The 23,187-nt window shown below is 40.3% G+C and overlaps 1 protein-coding gene across 8 annotated transcripts in view; it reads left to right on the top strand.

The window, feature by feature from the left end:
- magi2a (membrane associated guanylate kinase, WW and PDZ domain containing 2a) overlaps nucleotides 1-23,187 on the top strand; it is a 253,880-nt gene that overhangs the window by 65,121 nt on the left and 165,572 nt on the right. For 7 of the 8 annotated variants that reach the window (XM_040035519.1, XM_040035518.1, XM_040035516.1 and 4 more), the window contains exon 2: nucleotides 10,828-10,944. In XM_040035519.1, coding sequence (XP_039891453.1) covers nucleotides 10,828-10,944 — 117 coding nt within the window. Of the gene's footprint in view, nucleotides 1-2,714; nucleotides 9,245-10,827; nucleotides 10,945-23,187 lie in introns of those variants that run through there. The other variant, XM_040035521.1, reaches the window with a different exon arrangement.

Raw genomic sequence — 23,187 nt, 5'->3', positions numbered from 1 at the left:
AAATGAGCCAAACGTTTAGTTCACCTCTGCCATACCACAAAAATCACATTCATGAATATAAGTAGCTGTCTGATGTGTTTCAGTGTATGGCAGGTTCAAAAATGTTTGTTTGCACAAGTCTGCATAAAAGCCAGAATTAGGTTTGGGCTTCCATGATCCAACTGGGTGTTGATGCAAGTGAAGGAGGCTATCATCAGGCTGACAGACCTAAATTAATCAGAGAGACAGCAAAGATTTAAGAAGTGGCATAAAACTGTCATCATTGTCAAAGTCTGTAATCAAAAGATTACTTCATGAATGGAAATACAGACGCTCTGCAATAAGGTGCAAACCACTGGTTACACTCCAGAACTGAAAGACAAGATTAGAGTTTATAAAAAAAATGTAAACATCTAAAAGGCTCTGGTAAATAAAATTCTTTGGACAAATGAAACCAAGATTAACTTCTTCCAGAAGGATGGGAAGATAAAAAGTGTGGAGAAGGAGGGAAACAGCCCATGATCTGAAGCACACCAAATTATCTGTCAAGTTTGGTAGAAGCATGGTGTATATATCTGTTTGTGAAATCAGGCCACTAGTGTTTATTGATATTACTGCTGATAGAAGTAGCAGGATTGATTCTGAAGTATACTGACATATATATTAAATCAATATTGATCAAAAAGTATAAATGAATACTGACCTGAAGAACACTGTAAAAGCAACCCAAGAGTTTCAAAGAGGCACCTTTGCTTGTTGCTTTAATCTGATTTAAACCCAAATTAATCCCAAATAGGTGGTTTTAGGGCTGTTCGATATAACGATATATATCGGATGAAGATATAAAAACGTCTGTTTCATTTTATGCTATCCTTTGTTTCGTGGTGTCGCAAAATAAACTGTTTATGGCAATATTTTTTCATCGTTCTGATGGTCACTGTAGTGGCTATATTAATTTCTTAAAGTTCTCTCTTTCTCTTATATTTAATATAACCACACTATGGACGGACAAGCGCCTGTTTTTATGCGTTGTGGTTAGCAACAACGACGGTAACAGCATCGCGTGTCCGCTTGTTTATTTTCCACATAAACCTTTCACAATAAAGCTCAAGATCCTGTTGAGACTTTTCAAAATAAACTGAATCGCGTGAAAGAGCAGATTATTTACGGATGAGAATTAAAAAAGAGCCGCCAGGTGCTAAAAAATAAACCTTAGACTCAAATGTTAGAACAGGCTTTTCCCCGCAGCACGCCGTGTAATAAATACTCACAAAGAAAACGGCGGCCGTTACAACTTATGTCCAAAAATGTATCGTTTCATGCATCGGTTAAAACACTGGACTCCAGCAACATGACGCACAGCTGGAAACACTTCCCGCAAGTCGACCTGCCCGAGATTCACAGAATTTACAGATTTGTGATTTATATCGTTATCGGACGATAGAATTCTTATATCGGGATATGAGATTTTGGTCATATCGCACAGCCCTAGGTGGTTTTGTATTATGAGAAGGGAAGTTTGCTCATGATGTGATGTAAAAACATAAAAGAAGATTAGAGGGGGAAAAAGTTATGTTATTTAATAGTTTTTACCTGTTCATCTGATATCCACATGCATATATGTCCACTGCTAGAGACCCTTTCCCAGTTCTCCTCTTTAAATTTAGCTATAGGAAGGATTTCTATCAGATCACTGATTTAAAACTAGAGTGAAACCCTTAATTAACTGATTATGCTACAAATAGCAGAGGCAGTGTGTGATCATGTGATGATGGTTGTAGTCTGACAGTTATTTTATTCCATGTGTATTTATTTATTTATTTAACCTCTGGCAGGTCGTGTTGTTTTACAATGACAGGGGTGTTGGCACATTTTCTTCCTTTCAGCAGTTTTTGTTCTATTTGTGATTTTAGTATTGATGGCAGCAAAAAAACTCTTACACTTTCAAATTGCGGTTTTTCTTTACTTTCGATTTCATTCATGTACTGCAATGACATTAAGGAATTATCTGCATCCTTTGAAGGGTGAAGATACTGAATGGAAAGGATTCCTGTCGATAAAATTGAGCAGTTTTGGATATTTATTTAAAAAAATAAAGATGTATCCACAGCGATATAAACTGGACAACAAGAATATGTATGCACATTTCTGTTAATGTGCTGAATCTATCCAGAATTTTATGCTTCTGGCTCCAGGCTTTCCTTGCCAAGAGACAGATGCTGAGCATCAGGAACGCACACAAATGCTCACATATACAGTAAGTCAGCAGCTGGTGGGTTGAATGAATTTCCGTGGCAGTGGATGAGCTGAAGTTGGTCAGCATAAAGCAATGGAAGGAAGGCATGCTGTGTAATCACCTGTGGGACTTGGTGAAACTTTGGAGCCATATTTCAGGGTCTTGTCCTGTATTTTCAGAACATGAGTTTTGGTTTTTATGACATCTGTACAAAACATATACTCGATGGTCATATAATTATGATATATATATATATATATATATATATATATATATATATATATATATATATATATACACACACACACTGAAATATATATATATTAAGGGTTTGTTTCATATATTCAATATGTATAAAAATATATTTTAAAAAATTAGGGCAGAGTGCCCTCTACTTTTTATTCATTTGTTATCATACTCCATCTATACTTTATACTAAATACTTTGTCTATGTATAAATCCTATTTTATGACCTCATAATTTGTATTAATGGTTGACTATGACAGTTTTACACCTCTTTCACCCCTTAATTGATAAGATGTATGGTTAATTTTGACAGTACAAGCTGTCTACATCATAGAAATGTCAGCACATATACCACACTGTAAATCTGTCATAACAGGCCATTGCTTCTGACCATATATGCTGACATTAACCATAAACAGGAATGTAATCTGGTAACCTGGTAATGATGAGTATGTAACTGTTTTAAGATTTGGACTCAAATTGGAAAATAATTGGTGCCTAAAGTTTGAAACAACCAAGATTTAAAGAGCCACTGTCACGGTCTGTGGAGACAGACCGTGCGGAGGTGTGTGTGGTGGACCCAGGTGCGAACACAGGTGAGGAGACGGGAGTGAACTTAAACTGAAAGCGAGCCTTCATTTGGGCTGATACAGACGGGAGTAGACAAAACATAACAGGGACAGAGACCGCAACTAACCAGAAACCTAAACTGGAAAAACCCTAACATGACTGAAAGGAATAACTATGATCACTGTGAACAGAATGCTGTGCAGATGCATGGAAACTGTGAACCAAATGGCGTGACGAAACAGACATGAACATGACCTGCACAGAACCTCATCGTGCGGATGCGTGGAAAAACAACATAAACCAAATGGCATATTCTTGACCAGTGGGAAGGTACACAGACTGAATGAAACACAGAGACTAAATACCCACAGGGATGATCAGGGGAAGTGGAAACACATGAGGAAGAACAGCTGACACACATGAACCTAATGACAGGACAGGGGCAGTGAAACTAAATACAATGAACAAAGAACACCAGACTCTTTCAAAATAAAACAGGAAACATGGAGACATAGACATGACACGAACTTGACAACAAGGACCACACGGACATGAAACATGACAGGTAGACAGTACAGGGGGAGATGACAGAAACAACTAAGAAACAAAGGACTAAACTGCAGCCTAGAAATTAACTAGATGAGCTAAACTAGAACACAAATGAATACAAAAGATACATAAAAACTCAAACACTGGGTCACCCGACCCAGTACCGTGACAGCCATACAGGAAAAGAAGGAAGCGCCAGCAGTTCTTTTCTCAATATAAGGGGCATTGGTCACTTTCAGCCTCTGACCTGCATATGCTTAAGGGCTACTCTCTTTCGGTGCTTCTTGCTTTCCTCTTTGTTTTTGTTGAACCTGCACCTCTGTGGGCATCCAATAAAAAAGGCTGAATTGAATCTGCTCTCCTCCAGCGATTTTGTATTTTGTTTTTAATATATATTTTGGCTTTAAAAAGGTTCTTAAAAGTCTGACTCTACATCTCTTTGGGCCAAAGATGTTTAACAATTACTTCAAATTTGTGACCCGACTTCAGCAGAATGCTTTATAAGAAAATTGCTGTGGGAATACTTTTGTTTCCCATTTCTGATGATTGGTTTTCAAAGTACTGATCTTATAAGGGTTTTCAGTCTTGGCAGACTATTCGTCCTCCCGTAAAATATCACTTATCTTTAAGTGTTACCATGTCTGATGCTGCTATCATGTTCCTTCCAATAACGGTTCCATATCCCTGTTGGTTTAGAAAAAACAAGGCATCAGCGATAGGCTATAAAATAAAGAGTTAGTTAAAATCTAATTATCCACCACAATTTCTCTTTATGAAAATTAGCGACTCTATAATAACATCGCACAGCTTCAACCTTTGTTCATCTAATGGGTGTTGAGAGGATTTTTTTTCCTAGAGCAAAAAATTATGTACGGCACCCTGGTATCACCAAAAAAGTGAAAATATGAATTCTGAAAACCCTCACTTGAGTTTCAATTTCCAAGGGCTATTTTTAACAGTCCCAGACTTAAATCCACCCAAAGCCTTCCAGACGATATAATATATAACACATTTTCTTCATTACGATAACATATATCATTCATTTATTTTAATATTGAAAAGATAGCAGACTCCAAAGGCCTTTCAGCCACCTGTACAAAAAAGCCTGTGTAGAGTTTGTCTGTATAGTCATCGAATCAGGCCTCCTCATATTAGATGAATGGCGTTCATTAAATCATCTTAAGTAGAAACCTGTTTGAATGGAGCCACTCATTTGGCTCTAACAAAGGAAACATGAAGGCTCATATTCCAGACGTATACTTGCTTTCATTCATTTCCTTGACTCTCGAACATTGTTCATTATGTTATCTTTTGAAAGATGAATACAACTGTTTCATGGGACAACTGTTTGTTCCAATTCTGTATTAAATTAGTTGTAAATAACAGCAGCTGTTTGACTGATGGTTAAGAAGCTACAAATTGTAAAAACAGTGCTTTGTTCCTTTTACCCTAAATCATATAAATTGAGGCATAAAGAGTAATGAGGGTTGTCAGTTTTTTCTCATTTCATGTAAACCTATGTAGGTGGTAGGAGCAAAAAATGTCGTCCCAGAACTATTTAAATAATATTTTTGTGTGTATTTGCATGTAGCTCCATCTGAAAGCCAGTTGGCGTTTATGGATTCTAGCGATTCACCACAGAGTTGGCATCGTGCTTTCCTATTGAAGACTAATCAACAGAGCGCAGTGTGTGTCTGGTGAAACTGGCAAGGTTTTAAGCCCATCCTGATCATTTAATTAGTCTGATTATCCAAACAGCTGTCTGCTGGTGCTCTTTCTGACTTCAAGTCGCACACAAACACATGCGTGCACGCTGAGTGATGATGCTACATATGCGCCTGCTCACGGATGCCCTTGGAGCGCGTGTGATAAATAGTGTCATTGAAGCTGTGATGACAGCACTCCAAGCTGACTGACTGTCAGCATGAAATCTTCCATGCTGCGCTGTTCTTGACAGTGCAAAAGGTCTTTGGGCAATTGTGGAAGATTTTGTTGAATTCTTAAATGATCAAAAAGGGCAAAAAAGTCTTGAAATGACAATAGGCTCTGCCAATGGACAATATATTGATCCTTATATGCCGGTTGTGTATTTAGTCCATCAAGATGACCATGTGAGGTGGTTTGTCTTTATTTTTACAAGCTTTAGTCACTCAGACGTTTCTGACCAAGGGGTTGTTTTAGAGGTGACGACATCTTTTCAATCACAAATGCAAATATTAGGAAATGGCCATCTCTGGAGCTGAAATACGAGGCTGGTGTGAAAGTCCCGGAAACTGTAGTTCCTTAAGTGGCCACTTGAGGCTGTCTCTAAAAATGGACGTCCCATTTTTATCAGCAAAGAAGTTTTCCAACTCAGCCTAGATTAGAAGAAAAAAAGAGCTTTTCTTTCTTGGGGTAAAACTGATCTTAAAAACAAGCGCTGCTTTGCTCTGATGCAGGAGTAGCTTCGCTGAAGACGTGGTTCAAACGTCTCTTATGTTTATGTTTTAGCTGAGTAAGGAAATCAATTATTATTAAGAATTTGTCAACAACTTATTTCCAACTGCAAGCCAAGTGCAACCAACCATGAATAATTCATTGCAAGCCTAGTTTAAATTGTTGAAGGCAAATGAACTGAAAGGGCATATGCCATATGCCATGCATTTAAAAACGGACATCTTTTTAGAGCAGACTGCTGTCCTTGAGAGTTTTTCCTCCACCTTAATATCTTGCAGTGGTAGCCAGAACTCCTCTGTGAGCTTGACTGGTTTGTGCCTAGGTATGAGGCAGTTAACTCTTATAACACCTTGATCCCCTGGAGGAACCAGCTGCTCTCTTGTTTTTTGACTCTCCACAGGCTGTTCGCTCTTTCTCTCTCTCCCAGCCTCCCAGGGGATTTACATGACACCTGCTGAGCTTAAACAGGGAATTGTCTTCTTCTGCAGAGCAACAACAATTTTCCTTCATCCATCTGTTTTAGAAACAGTAATAAAAAAAAATCTGATTTTGGCTCTAAACACACCAGAAGTGCTCCCTCAACTGCACGGAGGAGTCTTTTCATTTTGCATCGTGCTAAGATGCTTTTTCATGTCTTGCGTGCATGGAGCCATTTGCTCAAGGTGAAAGTGGAAGCAATAACGGCCTAATAGACGTGAATGCTTGATTCATGTTAAGCTGATAATGCATCAGCGAGTGGATTTTCCTCGGGTACTGTCAATTTGCAGTCATTTTTTTGTACTTCCTCCAGCCCTCTTGTTTTTACGCTCGCTCTGTCATTCACCTTTCCCCATTGGCAGCTTTGTGATGTTATGAGGGCATCTCTGTCAGGAACCACCTTAACAGGAAAAAAACAACAACTTTGCATCACATTAAAAGACCTCCTTCATCCTTATACACCTCATTGACTATAGAGTTGCTGCTTGATTTGCACCCTTATGCACTCTTGCCTGCCCACATGCTCACACAATCTATTTTTGGATCTGTGGCCACATATTGGGATGTATTGAGTAGAGACTGTGGTGGTGGTTGCTCTAACTGATTCTTGTTGTTTATGGAAATCTTTGGCCATTCTTCCAGAAGTAGATTTGTGAGATCAGTTTCCGCTGTAATTCACCCCAAAGGTGTTCTATTGGGTTAAGGGTCAGGACTCTGTACAGGCCAGTCATGTTCTTCTACACCAAACCTGCTCATCCATGTCTTTATGGACCTTGCTTTGTGCACTAGTGGGCAACTTGCAACTCCTGAAAAAGTGGCCAGTCGCTTCCACTTAGCTACCACTAACACTTGACTGTGTAATATTTACTAGTGAGGCAATGTCACGACTAGAGTTGTTGCGCAGGTGGCATCCTATCATGCCACAACGCTGGAATTCACTGAGCTCCTAAGAGCGACCCATACTTTCACAAATGGTTGTAGAAGGAGTCTGCATGCCTACAGTAGGTGCTTGATTTCATACACCTGTGGCCATGCATGCGATTGGAACACCTGAAGTCAATGATTTGGATGAGTAATTGAATACTTGGTAATATAGTGTATAATAAAAACCATTCCACTTCACGAGTAATGGAATGAGACTGATTCGTTTAGGGACAATAGCTAAACTGTATGAATATAAACTAGTACACATCTTCCCGTGTAAATCAAAACTCACACCTAGTTTACGTGCTGCTGTATTTTATGTAATTTTCTCCCTGCTTTGCTGTCTACGCTCTCAAATAGAAGTTAAATATCTCAAAAACCTTTACCTGGGTTGTCTTCCCTTCAAGGTAGTATCCTTGTTCCAGTATTGCTGCTATTTTTAGCCTGGAAGTCCCATTCAGACCACTTGCAAGTGTTTGATCTCCGCTGTATCACAACAGTGACCCTTCAACTTGAATTTCAGTTTGGTGAAGAGGATGAAGTCACAGGGAGTCAAATCTGGCAAGCTCCAAAAAGCTCCTACAATTTTTATTGCCCTGCGCGTGGCAAGGTAATGGCACGATGGCACGCACAACCGTTTAGTTGATTTGGGACCAGAGTCTTACCTCCAGCGCTTCAGGAAATTGCAGTAGAACTCTGCCCTGACAGTCTGATCCTGAAAGATGAATTCACAGTACACGTCCTTGTGAATGTGGAAAAGGGAAAAAAAACAAGCTCACTCCTGGTCATGCTCCTGAACTCATGCGTCGTCTTCTTTCATTGAAAACTGCTGTTTAGTCTCTGGTTCATAACTAAACATCCAGCTCTGCTTCAAGAAACACAAAGAGCAAAAAGATGCATTTCTTATTGCTGATAAACCATTAAAAAAACCAAACCCTTTTTTACATTGTGGGAAGTTTTAGAAAATGGAATATTACATATATGGGATTTTATATCAGTATCAACATCAGTGTGCTGTAAAGCTTTACAAAGATTCAATTTGAAACAGAGAATAAATGTCATTGCCAAGATGGCACGTATGACGTGACCAGAAATGAAAAAATTGCTATGGGTTTCTAAACACAGAGTAAACAAACAGCAAATTAATTAGTAGGAATACTGTTCTGTGGGAGTGAGACAGCACTGCGTTTGGCTGAAGCATATTATTTAGTTTCGCCACATGGTTTCTGATGGTGGAAGATGGTCATTTCCAAGCCATCTGGATGCTATAAGCCAAGGAAGACGATGTGGCAGAGATTTGCTTTTATTCACTAATAGGCATATAAAAACCCATGTAGTGCACTGTACAGCAGATGGGGGGCGTTGCAGGACCTGCGAATCTGAAGGGAAAACCAGGGATTTCATTGCGATCGGTCCCCACAGCCAAAGCTGTGCTTCAACAGTCGCTCTCCCTCACTCGCAGCATCACACACTTCCCTTCCCCTCCGCTTTGCCACCGTCTCTCTCACACACACACACTCTCTCTCTTTGCTTCAGTGTTTCTCAACCACTCATTCTGCTGCGTTCGCCCGTGTCATCTCTCCTCTGTGGAGTGCAGAGAGAGGTGATTCAGCTCGCGGGCTGACTGGCAGTTGCTGGACTGGGCAAACAGAGACAGAGTTGAGGACCTGAGGGACAGGACAGTACTGTTTGAGGGGGGGGGATTCCATCGGGAGAGATACAGCGCAAGATTACCTCCAGTGGAGATTATTTGCATCACAAAACCTGTGGAAAGAGGACTGTGACTCTCTCTGTGTAGTGGATGCACAACCGCTGCCTGTGGAAGAGGTGCCATTCACTGTTTTAATTTTTGTGCTTTTGTGTGTGTGTGTGTGTGTGTGTGTGTGTGTGTGTGTGTGTGTGTGTGTGTGTGTGTGTGTGTGTCACCTTTTCAGTATGCAGATTCACCGGCTTGCCTTCTTTTCTTATGCAAATGTAAATTGGCTGGTTGTACTGCTCTACACCTTTGACAGAGACTCAGATGGAGCCGGTCTCTGAATTTCAGGTTTGCATGATTATAATGCAACGCTGCTTGAAATAGTTTGGGATTTATGCATCTTGCTGTATTTGTGTGTGTGTGTGTGGTTCAAGAACACAGAAGTGAAGAACCAGAATGTGCTGAATAATTGATCCCCAGTATGACAGAAAACTTCCAAACTAGGTTATTCTTGAATTAATGTGCCACTCATTATATTTGCTGCTATTTCACCCACCTTCCCTCTGAGCTCGTTTACAGTCGATTGTGTGGATACCCCCGTCTCTACATGTGTGCACTGGTGATATGCATGCTCTCCAACATATCATGCGTGGATGTCGTTGCCTCGGGAGCACACGGGGGGAAAGAAGGGGGCAGCTAAGTGGTATGTGGCACTGTGCCAAGTTGCCGCTTCAAACTGGATGTTGAAGGTTAGTCAAATCCACTCGGTCTGCTTCTCTGCTTCTATGCAGAGGAGTAACAAACATGACAAGTATGTTGGCTAAAGCGACACCGTGAGGAATCCCTTAAGTAACATCAGCCGACCATTCCCCCTCCTCCACTTAGCCGTCCTGTCTTGCCTCCATTTCAAATGTGATTATACGAGTGTGTGGCAGAGTAGATAGATGGAGTATTTGTTGCAGAAGGAGGAGGTGGAGGTAAAGCTTGTTTTAGTTTGCTACTTTCTACCCCCCCACCCCTGCCACGGGATTTGCCTTTGCCTTCCTTCCCGCTTATCCCTTACCTCCATTTGTCTGTGGTCCCTTGATCACTTTTTAACCCCCTCAGTCCTGCTGAGCCAGCAGGATTCACTGGTTTTAAGCTGAAGTCCATTTACAGAGCTGGGATTGCTAGAGACACAGACAGAGAAAAGAAAAGAAGGGGGAGGTAACCCAGGTGAGGGCAAATAAGAGGGAGTAAAAACAGCCCCTCGGGGAGTTGGTGGCTGATTTATGTGTAGACATATCTCCACACGTGTTTGGCCACAGCTCCAATTAATACCTCCGCCAATCCGTGGCCGCGCTTGACAAATGCTGGATCTGTGAGTGCTGAGTGTGTTCATTAGTGTTTGGATTGTAGGATTTTCAGCGAATTTAAATTGTTTACTGTGGTCTTGGGAGATTCTGGGTCATTTGATGCTGCAGTGTTTGGATCTTCCTCTGCTTGTTGTTGAGGTTTGCACGAAAAGAAAAAAAAAACGTGTGAGGCAAGCAATTTTCCTTGCCTGGATAATTCACAAACACATCCAGCTGTCCCCATTTCTGATCAAAGGCTGATTAGGCTCTTTCCTTCTCTAAATTGACTGGAACAAATTTTGGTATCAGTCTTAGAGCAGTTGCATTTATTTGAATTTGGTGCTTTCGATTATTGATTATTGACCTTTGTGTTCCTCCAGGGGGCGTGATAGACAAGGACCTGCGCCACTACCTCAACCTGCGTTTCCAGAAAGGCTCAGTGGACCACGAGCTGCAGCAGATCATCCGGGACAACCTCTACCTCCGCACCGTCCCCTGTGAGTTACCTTGTGCTCACCTGACCTCCCTTTGTCCATCCTTGTTCCCTTCACTCACCTCCTTGAGTGAGACACTTACATTCAGTGCTTTGCCAAGGGTAGATCATCAATAAAGCCAAGTGTGCAATTTCAAAGGGGTCAGTAAAAGCTCCAGGTTCGCTCTGTGACAGTTTGAATGTGGTAAGTTGCCAAAAAACAAGACAGAAATGAGTGTTTGGCTCACATCTGCAGTTCTCTTTTGGCCACATTGGACCTTGCCTGACATAGGATGACTTTGGCTGCCTTAGCTCAACCATAGATCCACCTTGTCAGTTCAGCTGTGTAACAGAGCTGTAAGTAGGCCTAATGTCTGCATGTGGATCTCGAGTGTCCCACACTGTTCAATAGCATCTTTCATTGCCCTCTACATGGTGTTTAAATACCCACTTTTTGTGACGAGGTTTCAGACTACAGTGATGTCACTGATGACATCAAGGTTAAGCATGCCTGTAAATTAATTAAAGAGAGAAAAAAATGAGATGACAAGCAGACTAGTCTTACAATATCAAAATATTCAAAATTTGAGCCCAGGATGACGTATTTAAAAGCAATTTAAAGCTAATAATCACATTGTTCAGTGATCAAATCACATTGTAAATTTTGTTGAAAATTGTGACATATTGCATAATGTGTGCATAATATTGCAAACTTATGATGTCAGGTTGGTTTCAAAGTGTTGCTGAAATTAGCACCGCTAGCACCAGCGGCATTCTTTTCCTAATTCCTTTTTTCTTTTTCTTTTGATTGTCCACGCACCTCATCAAACCATGTTTACACGTTGCTCTCCTTCAGAGGTGTATGCCAGGTTATTTGTCAGTTATTGTAGATTAACAAAATATGAGACTACATCCACACGTACAAATGCAGGTATTTTTTTTTAAGATGGAGATTTTCACATAAAGACACTAAGAGCACTGTCAAAAGCAACATGTGGTGATATAACCCTAACTGTATGAATTGTTAGCCAATCGGAAGGCTGGAGATGATAGCAATGTGCACAATTTAACTTTTTTTTTTTTCTTTTTTTTGCCTGTCCCGTTTGGCTCTTTTGCCATCAGAATTGTTGTCTAAAGGCAAAGAAAGATGCCCAACGGATTTACTTTACCAAATTGACCATCCCAGCCTTGCCGTAATGGTCCATTCGATTCACCTTTTATTGTTCATTTTATTTTCACTTACTGAATACGGGACAGACTTGACTGGGGGAAAGAAGGGGAGAAAGAAAGACACAATTTAACATTAAAAAAAGGAGATAAAGGTGCACACCTTTGACATTGCAAGACAAAAATTCCTTTTCCTCATCGAAACACTGAAGTATTTTTTCAAAAGCTTTGATTTTAGTGGCCCGAAACACCATTCACATGTGGATGAAAGACCAGAGCACACTTTACCAAAATACCTGTGCGTGTGTGTGTGTGTGTGTACATATGGATTGAATACTTTGTTTAGCTTGCTAACAGTTCTGTTGCCAACTAGAGACAGCAGCAATGTTTACCCTTCAAGTGGAGTGAGTGGAGCCATTTATATGCACTGTTGTGATATTTTCAGTTGCAAAAATGTTTCCTGCCATGAATTTGGCTGTCTACATTTCCTGCAACTTAAAAAAAAAAATATAGGCTATGATTTTTTTTCTTTTTTTGCAATTTTATATTCCTAGTGACTGTATTCTAATGTGGAAAAATGTACTGCTGCAGAAGCCTTGAGGGTTATCCCTAACCCTAAACCCTAAACTTTTTTGTATAAAACTCACTGAAAGCCACAACATCCAATTATATAATAACAACAGGTTTGTCTTCTCTCACTTTGTGTTAATGATTCAAAATGCTTTCACATCTTTGGCAGCTGTGCAGTCTGTTGTGTTTTTTTCAAAAGCTCAAGAGCAATGGACTGAATAGATCTAAAGCTGAGGTCAAGTTCAACATATTACCACATTTTCAGGCAATTTTATACATACCCGCTGACAGAGAGCAAGCCTGAGGGCAGGCAGTACTCTTGCAGGTGGTTGGTTTCTGGAGCTGCAGAAAATGTAACAAACTAATAGGTTGTTGTGTATAGTGCGCTGCGTACATTGTCTAGTGCTTGAATGCAGCAGAACTCATACACATGCAGAGAGGGTGGGAGGAACAGGGGGCCAACAGGGGCATCCTGACAGGTCGATCCAGCTTCTTGCTTCGCGTGAACTGTTTCCCCTCTGAGTATTTTTCAAGCGCGGTATGTGCTGAATATACTGAAGTTTCCTTCTGATGTGAGTACGTGATGTGATATTTTCTTTCCCTGTTTGCCATGTCCCTTTGCTTTCAGCTCCAAATCCCCCAAATATCTATCTGTGCGGTGATCGATTGAGCTGCTGGAGTGTTAGTTTAGCTGGAATCAGCCTTGTCTGGAAGTTCGACTCTTTAAAATCAAATGTTTACTGCAGCTCTGTCTCTAATTAGCTGCATTAACTGCCTCACAAGAACACAGAGCTGCAACCAAGTGCTCTGTAGACAATCAAAGATAAGATTTGGAGGGCTTTAAGCTATTGATACTTGGTGTTCTTGGTTCAGGATAGCTTTTTAAACTGAATGCTTATCTAAGTCTTAAATATTGTATGCTGGAAGACATTTTCTTTTATCAGGTTATCGCACAATGTTATATAGGGCTAAGAAAACACAATATTTAGTAAGTATTATTCTGATTCCTGTTTGCTTTTTGTTTCCTGGATGTTCAGCCGTCCATTAAAGGACTGTGATATTAAAGGGTGTTTGTCTGTAAACTCTTATCTGTGCACACTGTTTGTTAGCCTAGCTGTGCATTTAGACCCAGCTGTCTAGTGGCTAACTCCCCCCTGAATCCCCTAATGGAGGTGCATTCTTCAAGCCTAGGTGCAGGCAAATATCACTGGAACCACTTTTATGTCTCCCTGACTGCACAGAATGCAGCAGGAGAAACAAAAAGAGACCTATTTATATTACAATACAAGCATCATTTTCTCTGATAACCACTCATAGAGCAACTGCCAGTGCGGCAGTGAAGATAGAGAAGAGGTGAACAGTAAAGGCTGAGAACAAATGGAGGAACAAATAGAGGGAAAGAAATACGAAAAGGAACGGGGGAAAGGGGATGAAGCTTGATGATAGGGACATGGGCTATATGCACATAACCACATAGTGAAATGGCAAAGAGAGGTTAACTGGTGCATTAATGAAGGTTTAACAATGGGCTTTAGTGCTGCTGACAGGAAGAGGGCTTAGTCATGACTGAACTAGGCTTTTTATATCTGGATGCATAGATGTGTTCTTTTTTTAGATATGGAAAACATATGTTATTGAGAAGAAACAATGCACTATGACTGCGAAGCAATCAACGTGGACAAGACACATCTGGAGTTGGTCTTCAACTGGAGTGTATTTCAACCAGATTCATTTGTACTTTATTTTCTTATGAGAAAAATCCTTCCAACAGTCTCAAATGTCCTGTGTACGCATCTGTTTTCAAAAAAAATTGGGATGCTGTGTGAAATGGATTAGCTAAGAATAACCTAGCTAATAACATAGTTGCAAAGACTTTAGTGATATTGTCTCATACAGTCATATCATTAATCAATTCGTGAAGCCAAAGAAATCTGTAGGCAGAAGATAAGGCTGAAAACCAATACTGAAAGCCTCTCAGGTGGCACTGCGTTAGAAAATCACTGCATGGGCTGAGGAACAGTTCTGAAAACTCAGTTTGTCTCAAATGTATCCTAAGTCTCTACCAAGGAAAAAAAACATATACTGTATAATATAAACTAGACCCAGAAACACTATGCCACCGTCTCTGGTCAGAGAGAGGACAACTGGAAAACTGCCATGTGGTCTGATGATTGAACGTTGTCCTCCAGTCCTCCAAGTCCAGAGTGGCTTTAGTAGTAGGTTGTAACTTGCACATCTATGAAGGCACCATTAATACTCAGTGATATCTACAAGTTTTAGAGCAACATGTGCTGCCATTCAGACAACATTTTAAAGTTAAGCGATGCAAGATTATTTTATTGGAAAAAAACAACAACAAGAAGTGTCCCTTTGTGACTAAGCATCTTAAATCTTATCCATGGTAAAGAATGGGAAGACATTTCCCCTTCAAACAAGTTATTTCAGATTCCAAAAAGCAGAAAGTTTAAAGTGAAGAGATGAATCAGGCATAAATGAGCTTATTTTTCTAAAGACAAAATTTCTCTTTTATGTTTTTATACTGGCACCGTTTAGTTGCTTAGCGGTGTACTGGTTAATACAAACCCAGCCTCGGCACGTCACAAGCTAGTGTACTCCCAGTGCCGATCCCAAGCCCAGAAAAATGAGAGGATCCTAAATCAAACAAGCAGATCCGTTCATTTTGGCAACTCCTATGGAATAACAGAGCAGCCAAAAGTTTGTTTTTCTCTTTGTGCTTGTACTATTTCTAGTAAACAATGGGATTAAAAGACAAGCAAATCATTGGTTTGTGTTTTTATTCATATTTACACACTGTGCAAACCTTTTTTTTTAGGATACTGATAATATGGCAGGTTTAAATTGAGCATTTGACTTAAATGAGCTAATTGTGGACAAACCACTGGGAGATTCATGAAGTAAAGCCCCCTCTCTCAAACTGATAAAAAAAAGAGTTGCACTGAAGACTCCCGAGATGTGTGATGAATCTAAAGGAGGTTGAGGGGTGAGAGAGAAAAGGCATGATGTGAAGTAGTTCATCATCACAATTTACACGTAACCCTTGAGCGGTAAAGAAAGGACATTTTTCGTGGGGATGGAGGCTGACGGGCAGACAGTAGGAGACTTACTGCCATTCACACCAATCGTGAGGCTTGGATGGAGTCTGCGAGGGCAGCTAAGGCTGTGCCAGCTCTTAGACAAATTGCCTGGTTGAAATCCAAGGTCAGAGCGTTAATAGCCTGAGCCCATGTGAAATCAGGCCTATCTTCTGGTAATCCATATAGATTTGATGGGAGGGATAGAAAGTGGAGTGAAACAAGGTGTGTGCAGACTAGTCATGAGACCTAAGTGTGCTGTATTGGCTGAATTATTTAGGTAAGAGTGAATTGAAAGAACACGACAATGGAGTAAATATATATTTTTAAACAACAGAGTGACTCCTGACTGTGCTTTCATTTAATAACGTCACAGCTGAGCAGAAAGTTATTTGAAAGATGCTATAAATATTTGAACTAATTTACAAGTGTTTAGATATTTAGAGTAAATAACTTGAAGGTCAACTGAAAGATTAAAAAAATACAAATGTTACTCTTGTTTCCCCATCGAATACAAATCAAATATAAATATGCACAGTGCCTCAGTTACAGGGAAACAAAAATGTGTTAAAAATATCAAGGTCATCAGGATAATATGACTCATTTCCCAAAAGCCACTCAGTCTTTCATGTACTTATTATATTTGTTCTTCTCTTGTTGTTTTTCCTTGCCTAGCTGATTTTTCTCTTTTACTTTACTTTCTTCATACAAGAACACTTCAAGCACTCCTTTTTATCTCAGTGGACACAATAAAGCACTTAGTTACGTGGTGTCATTGATGGTCTCTGAATAATAGAGCTGATGATCAGGAGGCCATCTGGAGGTAGAAAAGGGAGGAGATGCTCAGTTTGTCACTTCCTTTCAACTTCTTAGAAATGCAAGTAACATGTCCTCTTAGAACAAGATCTAGAGTGTCTATTTGTAACAAAATGTTGGTTTAAGCCGTCTATACAAAAGCTTAAAATGCCAGAAATGATTCAATAATCCACAAGAAAAAAAGGCAAAGATCAAAATAGAGTCTTGAGTAATATAATTTAATTTATCTGTTCTGTTTCCATTAATGTTAATAATCTTCCACTCTCCCTTTTTTTGTTTTAAATTACTAGACTTTGTAGGGTCCCAGCCCAGAGTCAGGAGCCAGTGGAGCAGACTATTAGTGTTTAATAGTAGGCTATTACTGAATTAATTATAGAAATAGAAAATTTGGTCCTTATAATGGAATAGACCATGATCTGTTTTGAAACCTCCTGTTGGCCCACCTGCCACAGGATGAGCCACTGGGGTTCATATGATTTGAGGTGTTCCAGTCCTAGACATTGTATTGATGGATGGATGGATGGATGGAAGCTGAGCATATCTGCCTTACCATTTTTTTTAAACCTGGACATGACAAGGTTGATCTGACTACGAAAGATACTGCACTCTCACATAATGGAGACTTATCCTTGGCCTGGTAGCCATGCCAGAAGGCATACCATCCTTCATTATATGTATTATTTCCCACCACTTTGAACATAAATAGGCAAAATAAACATCATGTTGTATTAAAAAAGACTTTATGAGGAAAAAATTTATAATCATGAAGTGCAACGGGTAGGTAATTTCCTCAGTCCGTATGGTCGGACTTCTTTTTTACAGTTTGTTGCGGTGACTATCGCACAGTTCAAAGCAGTGATGGCCTCTAGCACTCACAGAAGTGTTAAATTGTATTAAACAGTTTAAATCAGCACAATTTAAACACGTTACCTGTTAGGTAAGAATGTCGTAAGCCGCAAATGGTGACATTGTGACAACATTGCTCTATGATCGCAAAATAACCCAACCACAGACTTAGTGTGCTGTATTGTTACAGAACAAATTAATGTAATGTATTTTAGTAACTATGACATTATGTCAAGATGAATTGTATTGTAATCTGCTTTACAATGTAACTCTTTGGAATATAAAAGCAACATATTTAGAACATTGTTTTATTTTATGTTAATGTTTGAAAAACTAAGGAGACGTCACCGGAGACCAACGCAAGACGCTACCGCTGAGCTGCAACACCAAAAGTTTGTTGTAAATGGGAATGACATTAAGTGATAGCTCTTATCCCGTAAATACAATAGCTGCCATTAAATAGCATTTGCAGCATTATCCACAATTCAAACTAAGGGATATGTGCATACCTGTAAGCACGAAATCTATGTTAATATGCCAGCTGCTGGACAATTTTTTCCTTGTTACAGAAGCTGTTGCCCAATTATAGAACCCCACACTGTGATCCTTTTGGGAACCCTGCCTTCACTGCTAACAGCTTGGCTACCTTGCAAAGAATGCGACAAGCAATTTGATAGCAGAGGTGGGCCTCTTGAAGAAAGAGCGTTTCAGCGAACATCCGCTAATGGAGACGTAAAGTTTATGAACGGTGTGATTGGATACTCCCGCATGTGTTTTTAATGCCCACAAGTTGCCTCTTATGAGTCTTTGCATTAATGTGTGAATGTGTTTGTTTTCTTCGGCATTTACATGCATGTGCAAACAACATATGCTTAAATAGCAGGAAGTAGAGATTGATACTGTGAGTTAATGGGGAGTTTGACGCCTACAGGGACACTGACTTTGCGTTAATGGCCGGGGCAGCCGTGCACAATATGGATGGTGTTTACTAATGAGAGAGGGAGACATACTCGACGTCCATCTGCCTATCCACAGTTGTCAGTTGGATCATTCTGAAGTCTTGCAGCATAGCAGGAAATATGACTTTCTCTCCGGCTTTCCTTTCCTTTCCTGCTGCTCTGCTGCTCCGTCTTTATCTTTACTTCGTCCCCTCATTCTTTTCTCCCTGAGTCCTGTTGTTGTTTTGTTTTGTTTTGATTTGATTTGGATTTTTTGCTGTGCGTGTGTGCATTTCATTGCAAAGAAGATTTGCAAGTCCAGTATGTAACTTGTAAGATCACACAGGTATCTGTGATTGGCCCTGCTTTCTTTTTTGCAGCCTGTCACATGTCTGTGTTTCTGGTTAATAGCCTGATGCCTGATAGATGACGGCAATAATCAGGATAATAAGAACAGTCTAACAGCTCCCCAGTGCCCCGCCATTCAATATTTAGCACCTCTGTGAGAAACCCAATAAACCGTAGAAGTGTGAGCCTGAATGAGGAGCTCAGAGTGGCCTTCCTTACTCTGGAGCTCTGAGATGAGGCCTGGTGTGGAGATGAATGAAGAGCAGTTTGTGTTTTTTATAAATTTAATTTTATTTATTTTTTTATCCTGGTCATGAAAAACAGGAAAACGTGCTGCTCGTGAGCTTGTTTGCCTGCTTGCATATTATTTTGTCAGTCTTTGTGAAGAAGGTTAAGCAGATCAGACAAATACCTCTAGTCAAAAGCTCACTTTCTTTCATCCATCCATTTACTCCGCTCTCCCTCTCCTCACTTACTCATTGACTCACTGGAGGCAGGGCCGGGTTTCCATGGCAACCGTTTCCACTCCCCATCTGCGTCAGAGGCTCAACTCTTCTTAAAACCTCAGCCCCCTTTCTTTTCCCTTCCTCCCTGTGCCCTTCCTGTCCCACTCCCCTCTACTTCATCCCACTTTCTCCAAGCCAAGACTGTAGGTCAGAAAAACCTGGCAACTCGGGGTCAGCACCAAGTACACCGCTTGCTGGAAATAGGATTTCAAGGTGTAAAATTGAGTGTATAATCCATATGTTAGAGAGGTGTGCGCGTTTTCATCTGTGGGCTGAGGGTGAGGGAGTGTGGGAGGGGGTTGACTGACAGGGCAGGACACAGATGTGAATGTGACGCGGCACTCTCTGCTCGCTGGCAGATGCGGCTTTTAGACGCAAAGGGGAAAAGGTGTGAGATTTGCTCTCTAATTGGCCTTCATCACATAAACCTCCTCAACATCACCACGCCTCATCATCAAGCTCCTGCTGTCTCCTACCCTTGGAAGTGAAGAAACGGTGTCAGATAGATAGATCCATCAGGTGTGCCGCCTGCGGTCACCTCACCATGATGCTGTAATGAGAGCTTCCTCGGTTGTCTTTGGTATAATGATCTGGTGTCTTTGGGGGAATGACGAAGACCTTGATCCTTCTCAGGAGGTTTCACAAAAAAGTATTTACACATTTTTCTTATTCCAAAGCATGAATTATTTTAAATGGGAGCGAAAGCATTAACAGAACGGCGGCACAATCTTAATGGGGCATATTTCCACTGCAGCACATCGCTCCCATGACAGCCTGCTGGAAGCTCCTGGATTATGATTGAAACTGACTGCTTCTTTAAGTTGGACACTGGAGATAATAGAAACTGTTGGGTAAGAGAGTAAAACCTCAACTCGCATAATTGTGTCCACAAGGAGTAGTCTAAGTATGTCTTATTCACAGAGTGCTGTCAACACAGAGCCCTTAGCGCAACATGGCAAATTTAGCTCAGTCAATCAAACACAGGGCATATATTGTTAGGTGGCAGTTTGTTCTGTGAATCAGAGAATAGGCAGACAGTAATAGATTAAAGTTGGTATTATTAAGTAGTTTCACTGCAAAGATTTACTTCATCTTCTCCACAATAGCTTCAAAATTTCACACCATCAACGGATATTTAAAAAGAACAATACTATGCACCATCACAGTAAATGTGCCTCGGGACTGAACTCTTATCAGCACATATCTGGGGCACTTTTCCCGACTCTCCTGTCGACTGACTGCAGTTATTACCTCCATCCTTATTACCCACATGTGGAAAGAACTCGTTGAACCAGCAAGTGTAGAAAGCCTTTTATTTATTTATTTCTTACAGTGCTGTGTTTTTCATCTCACCACCACATGCTCACAACCAAACCTCCCATCTATATTTTTCCAAGCCCTTCCCCTAGCACTTTTTCTACTAAATGCTTTGTATCCGTTTTGGCAGGACAGCGCAGACAGGTGCACAGCTCAAGCTGTTGTTCACCATTGAGCTGGCCTTATCGCCAACTGCAAAACTCGGGCTATCGTTTTGAATCCAACCCTATTGTGACAAAGGAGTTTTCTGTTCCTTTATAAAAACAATGATGCAACGTATGTGAGAAAATGGTATTGATCAGAAGTAGAACGTGACTTCTGGTACCTGTGATAAGTAAAGTTAGAAAACCAGCAGAATTGTGTGCACAGTTTTTGGGTGTTGATATGCATAAAAATGTGAATTGCAGAGAGGTTTTTTTAAAGTGTGTTTCCGATACCATTTTTGTGCCAAACCTAGAATACAGTGTGCGTGCTACACCTGAGAGATAAATGAGAAAATCCTGCAGGTTGATAACAAGGAGAGACGACGACGTCCCTGCACCCTTCTGATTACTGTTATTATCACTGGAACAATGGGTCCTTAATTCCCAGCATAAAAATGAGCGAGCCATGTTTTTTCTGGTTAAAATGAAAACTGTCATTATCAGATTTTATCAGTGGCTAACTAATTAAACTAACATGAATTAGCATATTAAGATACCGCCATTAGTTAAAAACTGCTTTTCCAACTGACTTGTTAACATTTCTAGCTTGATTTAAACAGGAAGGTTGTCTTAGCTATGAGCTTAATGGCTCCATACAATATATATAATAGTAGATTTTTTTTAAATGGCATAAAAGAAGAGGCTTTATGCTAAGAACTACAAATTCCAGATATGTATGAGAGTAGTACTTTTTGAAACTTTGGCTGCAGTTGAGCTGCCGTGGGCATTGTGGCAGCTCAAGCATTTAAACACAGTTTGACCCATAGCATTTTATCCATTACTTGTTAATTAGGTGGCTGTCTTCAAATAGTCTAGAGGATGCTTCTCCAGAGGCACCACACCCTCCACTCATCAGACATCTGTTTATCACCCTTACTATTGCTGTGAGCTGCCAGTTTGTTTGACTGGCATACCTGAGGTAACGTGCAAATAAATTACAGAGCTGCTAATAAGTGTTACTCTAACCAAATTTGGAGTATCGAATTTGTTCAAATGTTGTGACTGGAGCTCGTAAACGTTTCTGTTACGGTGCCAGATTTTGTACCAGAGAAACAGAGTGAACAGGCAGAGAAACTGACTCTGGGGTTGGGTTAAAACGCGGCGCTCTTGGTTTAATTTGTACATATTAACTGCAAATAAACCGCAAAGGTCTTCAGATTTTGATGTTTTGTGTTTCTTCTCTGGTGTAAATTGTGGTTGTTGGCTGACTTATTCAGGCAGCTCAGGGACTTGGTACCTGTATCATTTGTTTCCAGGGTTTTGCCGTTTATAAAATAATACTTTGTCAGAGATTCTGACTAGAACTCTAATTTAACTGACTGTGCTCACCAGAGGTTACAGTTGCTAAGCTATGATTGGACAGTTGTTCTGGGGTTAGTTTTAGCTGTCACTTGAATGATGGGTCCTGAGACAGGCCTACAAAATATTCTACTTTCTAGACTTGAACATAAAATCTTCATTCTTTTAAAAACTCAAAAGAGCAATAACTGACCATGTGTGATGTTTGAGATGTCTGTCAACTTTCTTCCACCTCTCTGACTGGTGTTTCAGGTCGCTGCCTGCAGACTGATTCGGTCTAGAGAGCAGCATGGGGACACACCGGCCCACAGTCTTGATATTCGTATCTACTGTTTATTTTTTTCACATATAGCTTAAGGAAAGATGTCTTTATTACAAATGTTTTATCTAAAATTATCTGGCTCAAAAACGATGTGGCTGATATATTTCAATAAGGCCGATACTGAATGTTCAAACATTGGTGCATAGGGTGTAGCCCTGCCTGTCACCTTGTGACACTTGGCATGAGCTCCAGCCTCCCCATGACGCTGAATTGGATAAGCAAAAGGAAAATATTCGTATTCATTTGTATTATTTTTATTGACATTTACCACTGCTATTACCAATTAATAACTGACACTAGTCACTAACGGACTCTCATCACGTGTGAGAGGAATTAGTGCTCAAGTATGTGTGTCTGTCTGTGTTTTGGCTGATTGAATTTGGCTGATTAAAATGTTGAGCGTTTGACATTCATGGACCAGATTGTTGTGGAAACATTTTGTCCTTTTTTTCTGAACCATTCTTTCTAAATAGTCGCTTCCATGTAAACTAACTTCATAAAATTATATATTTGCGTTACTGCCTCCCACCTGTTTTTCTGCTTTTTAAAAAAAAAAAAAAAAAATCATAGTCTTCAAAGTGACAGCTATGGTATTGTGCCACCACTCATTGTAGAGACCTGAGGAGTCAGTAAGGCCAGAGAAGAGAGAAGAAAATCCCCAAGGCCTGTCTCATTAGAGACAGCTTCTCTGTCATAATTCTCCAGTTGTAGCAGCATTAGGCTTTCCTTTCCCTCATGTTAATTACAGGGGCTGTGTAAGTAATTGGCTCTTTTTTGGATGGTAAAGCTAAGGCAGACAAAAAGAGATCATAGTGTTTTTTATTCGAAGGAAAATTCTGTGCAT

This window comes from Simochromis diagramma, unplaced genomic scaffold (assembly GCF_900408965.1).
Source record: "Simochromis diagramma unplaced genomic scaffold, fSimDia1.1 OVJJ01000816.1, whole genome shotgun sequence".
Classification (NCBI taxonomy): domain Eukaryota; kingdom Metazoa; phylum Chordata; class Actinopteri; order Cichliformes; family Cichlidae; genus Simochromis; species Simochromis diagramma.
The sequence above is the reverse complement of the archived record's forward strand: the minus strand, read 5'-3'. Positions and strand labels throughout refer to the sequence as shown.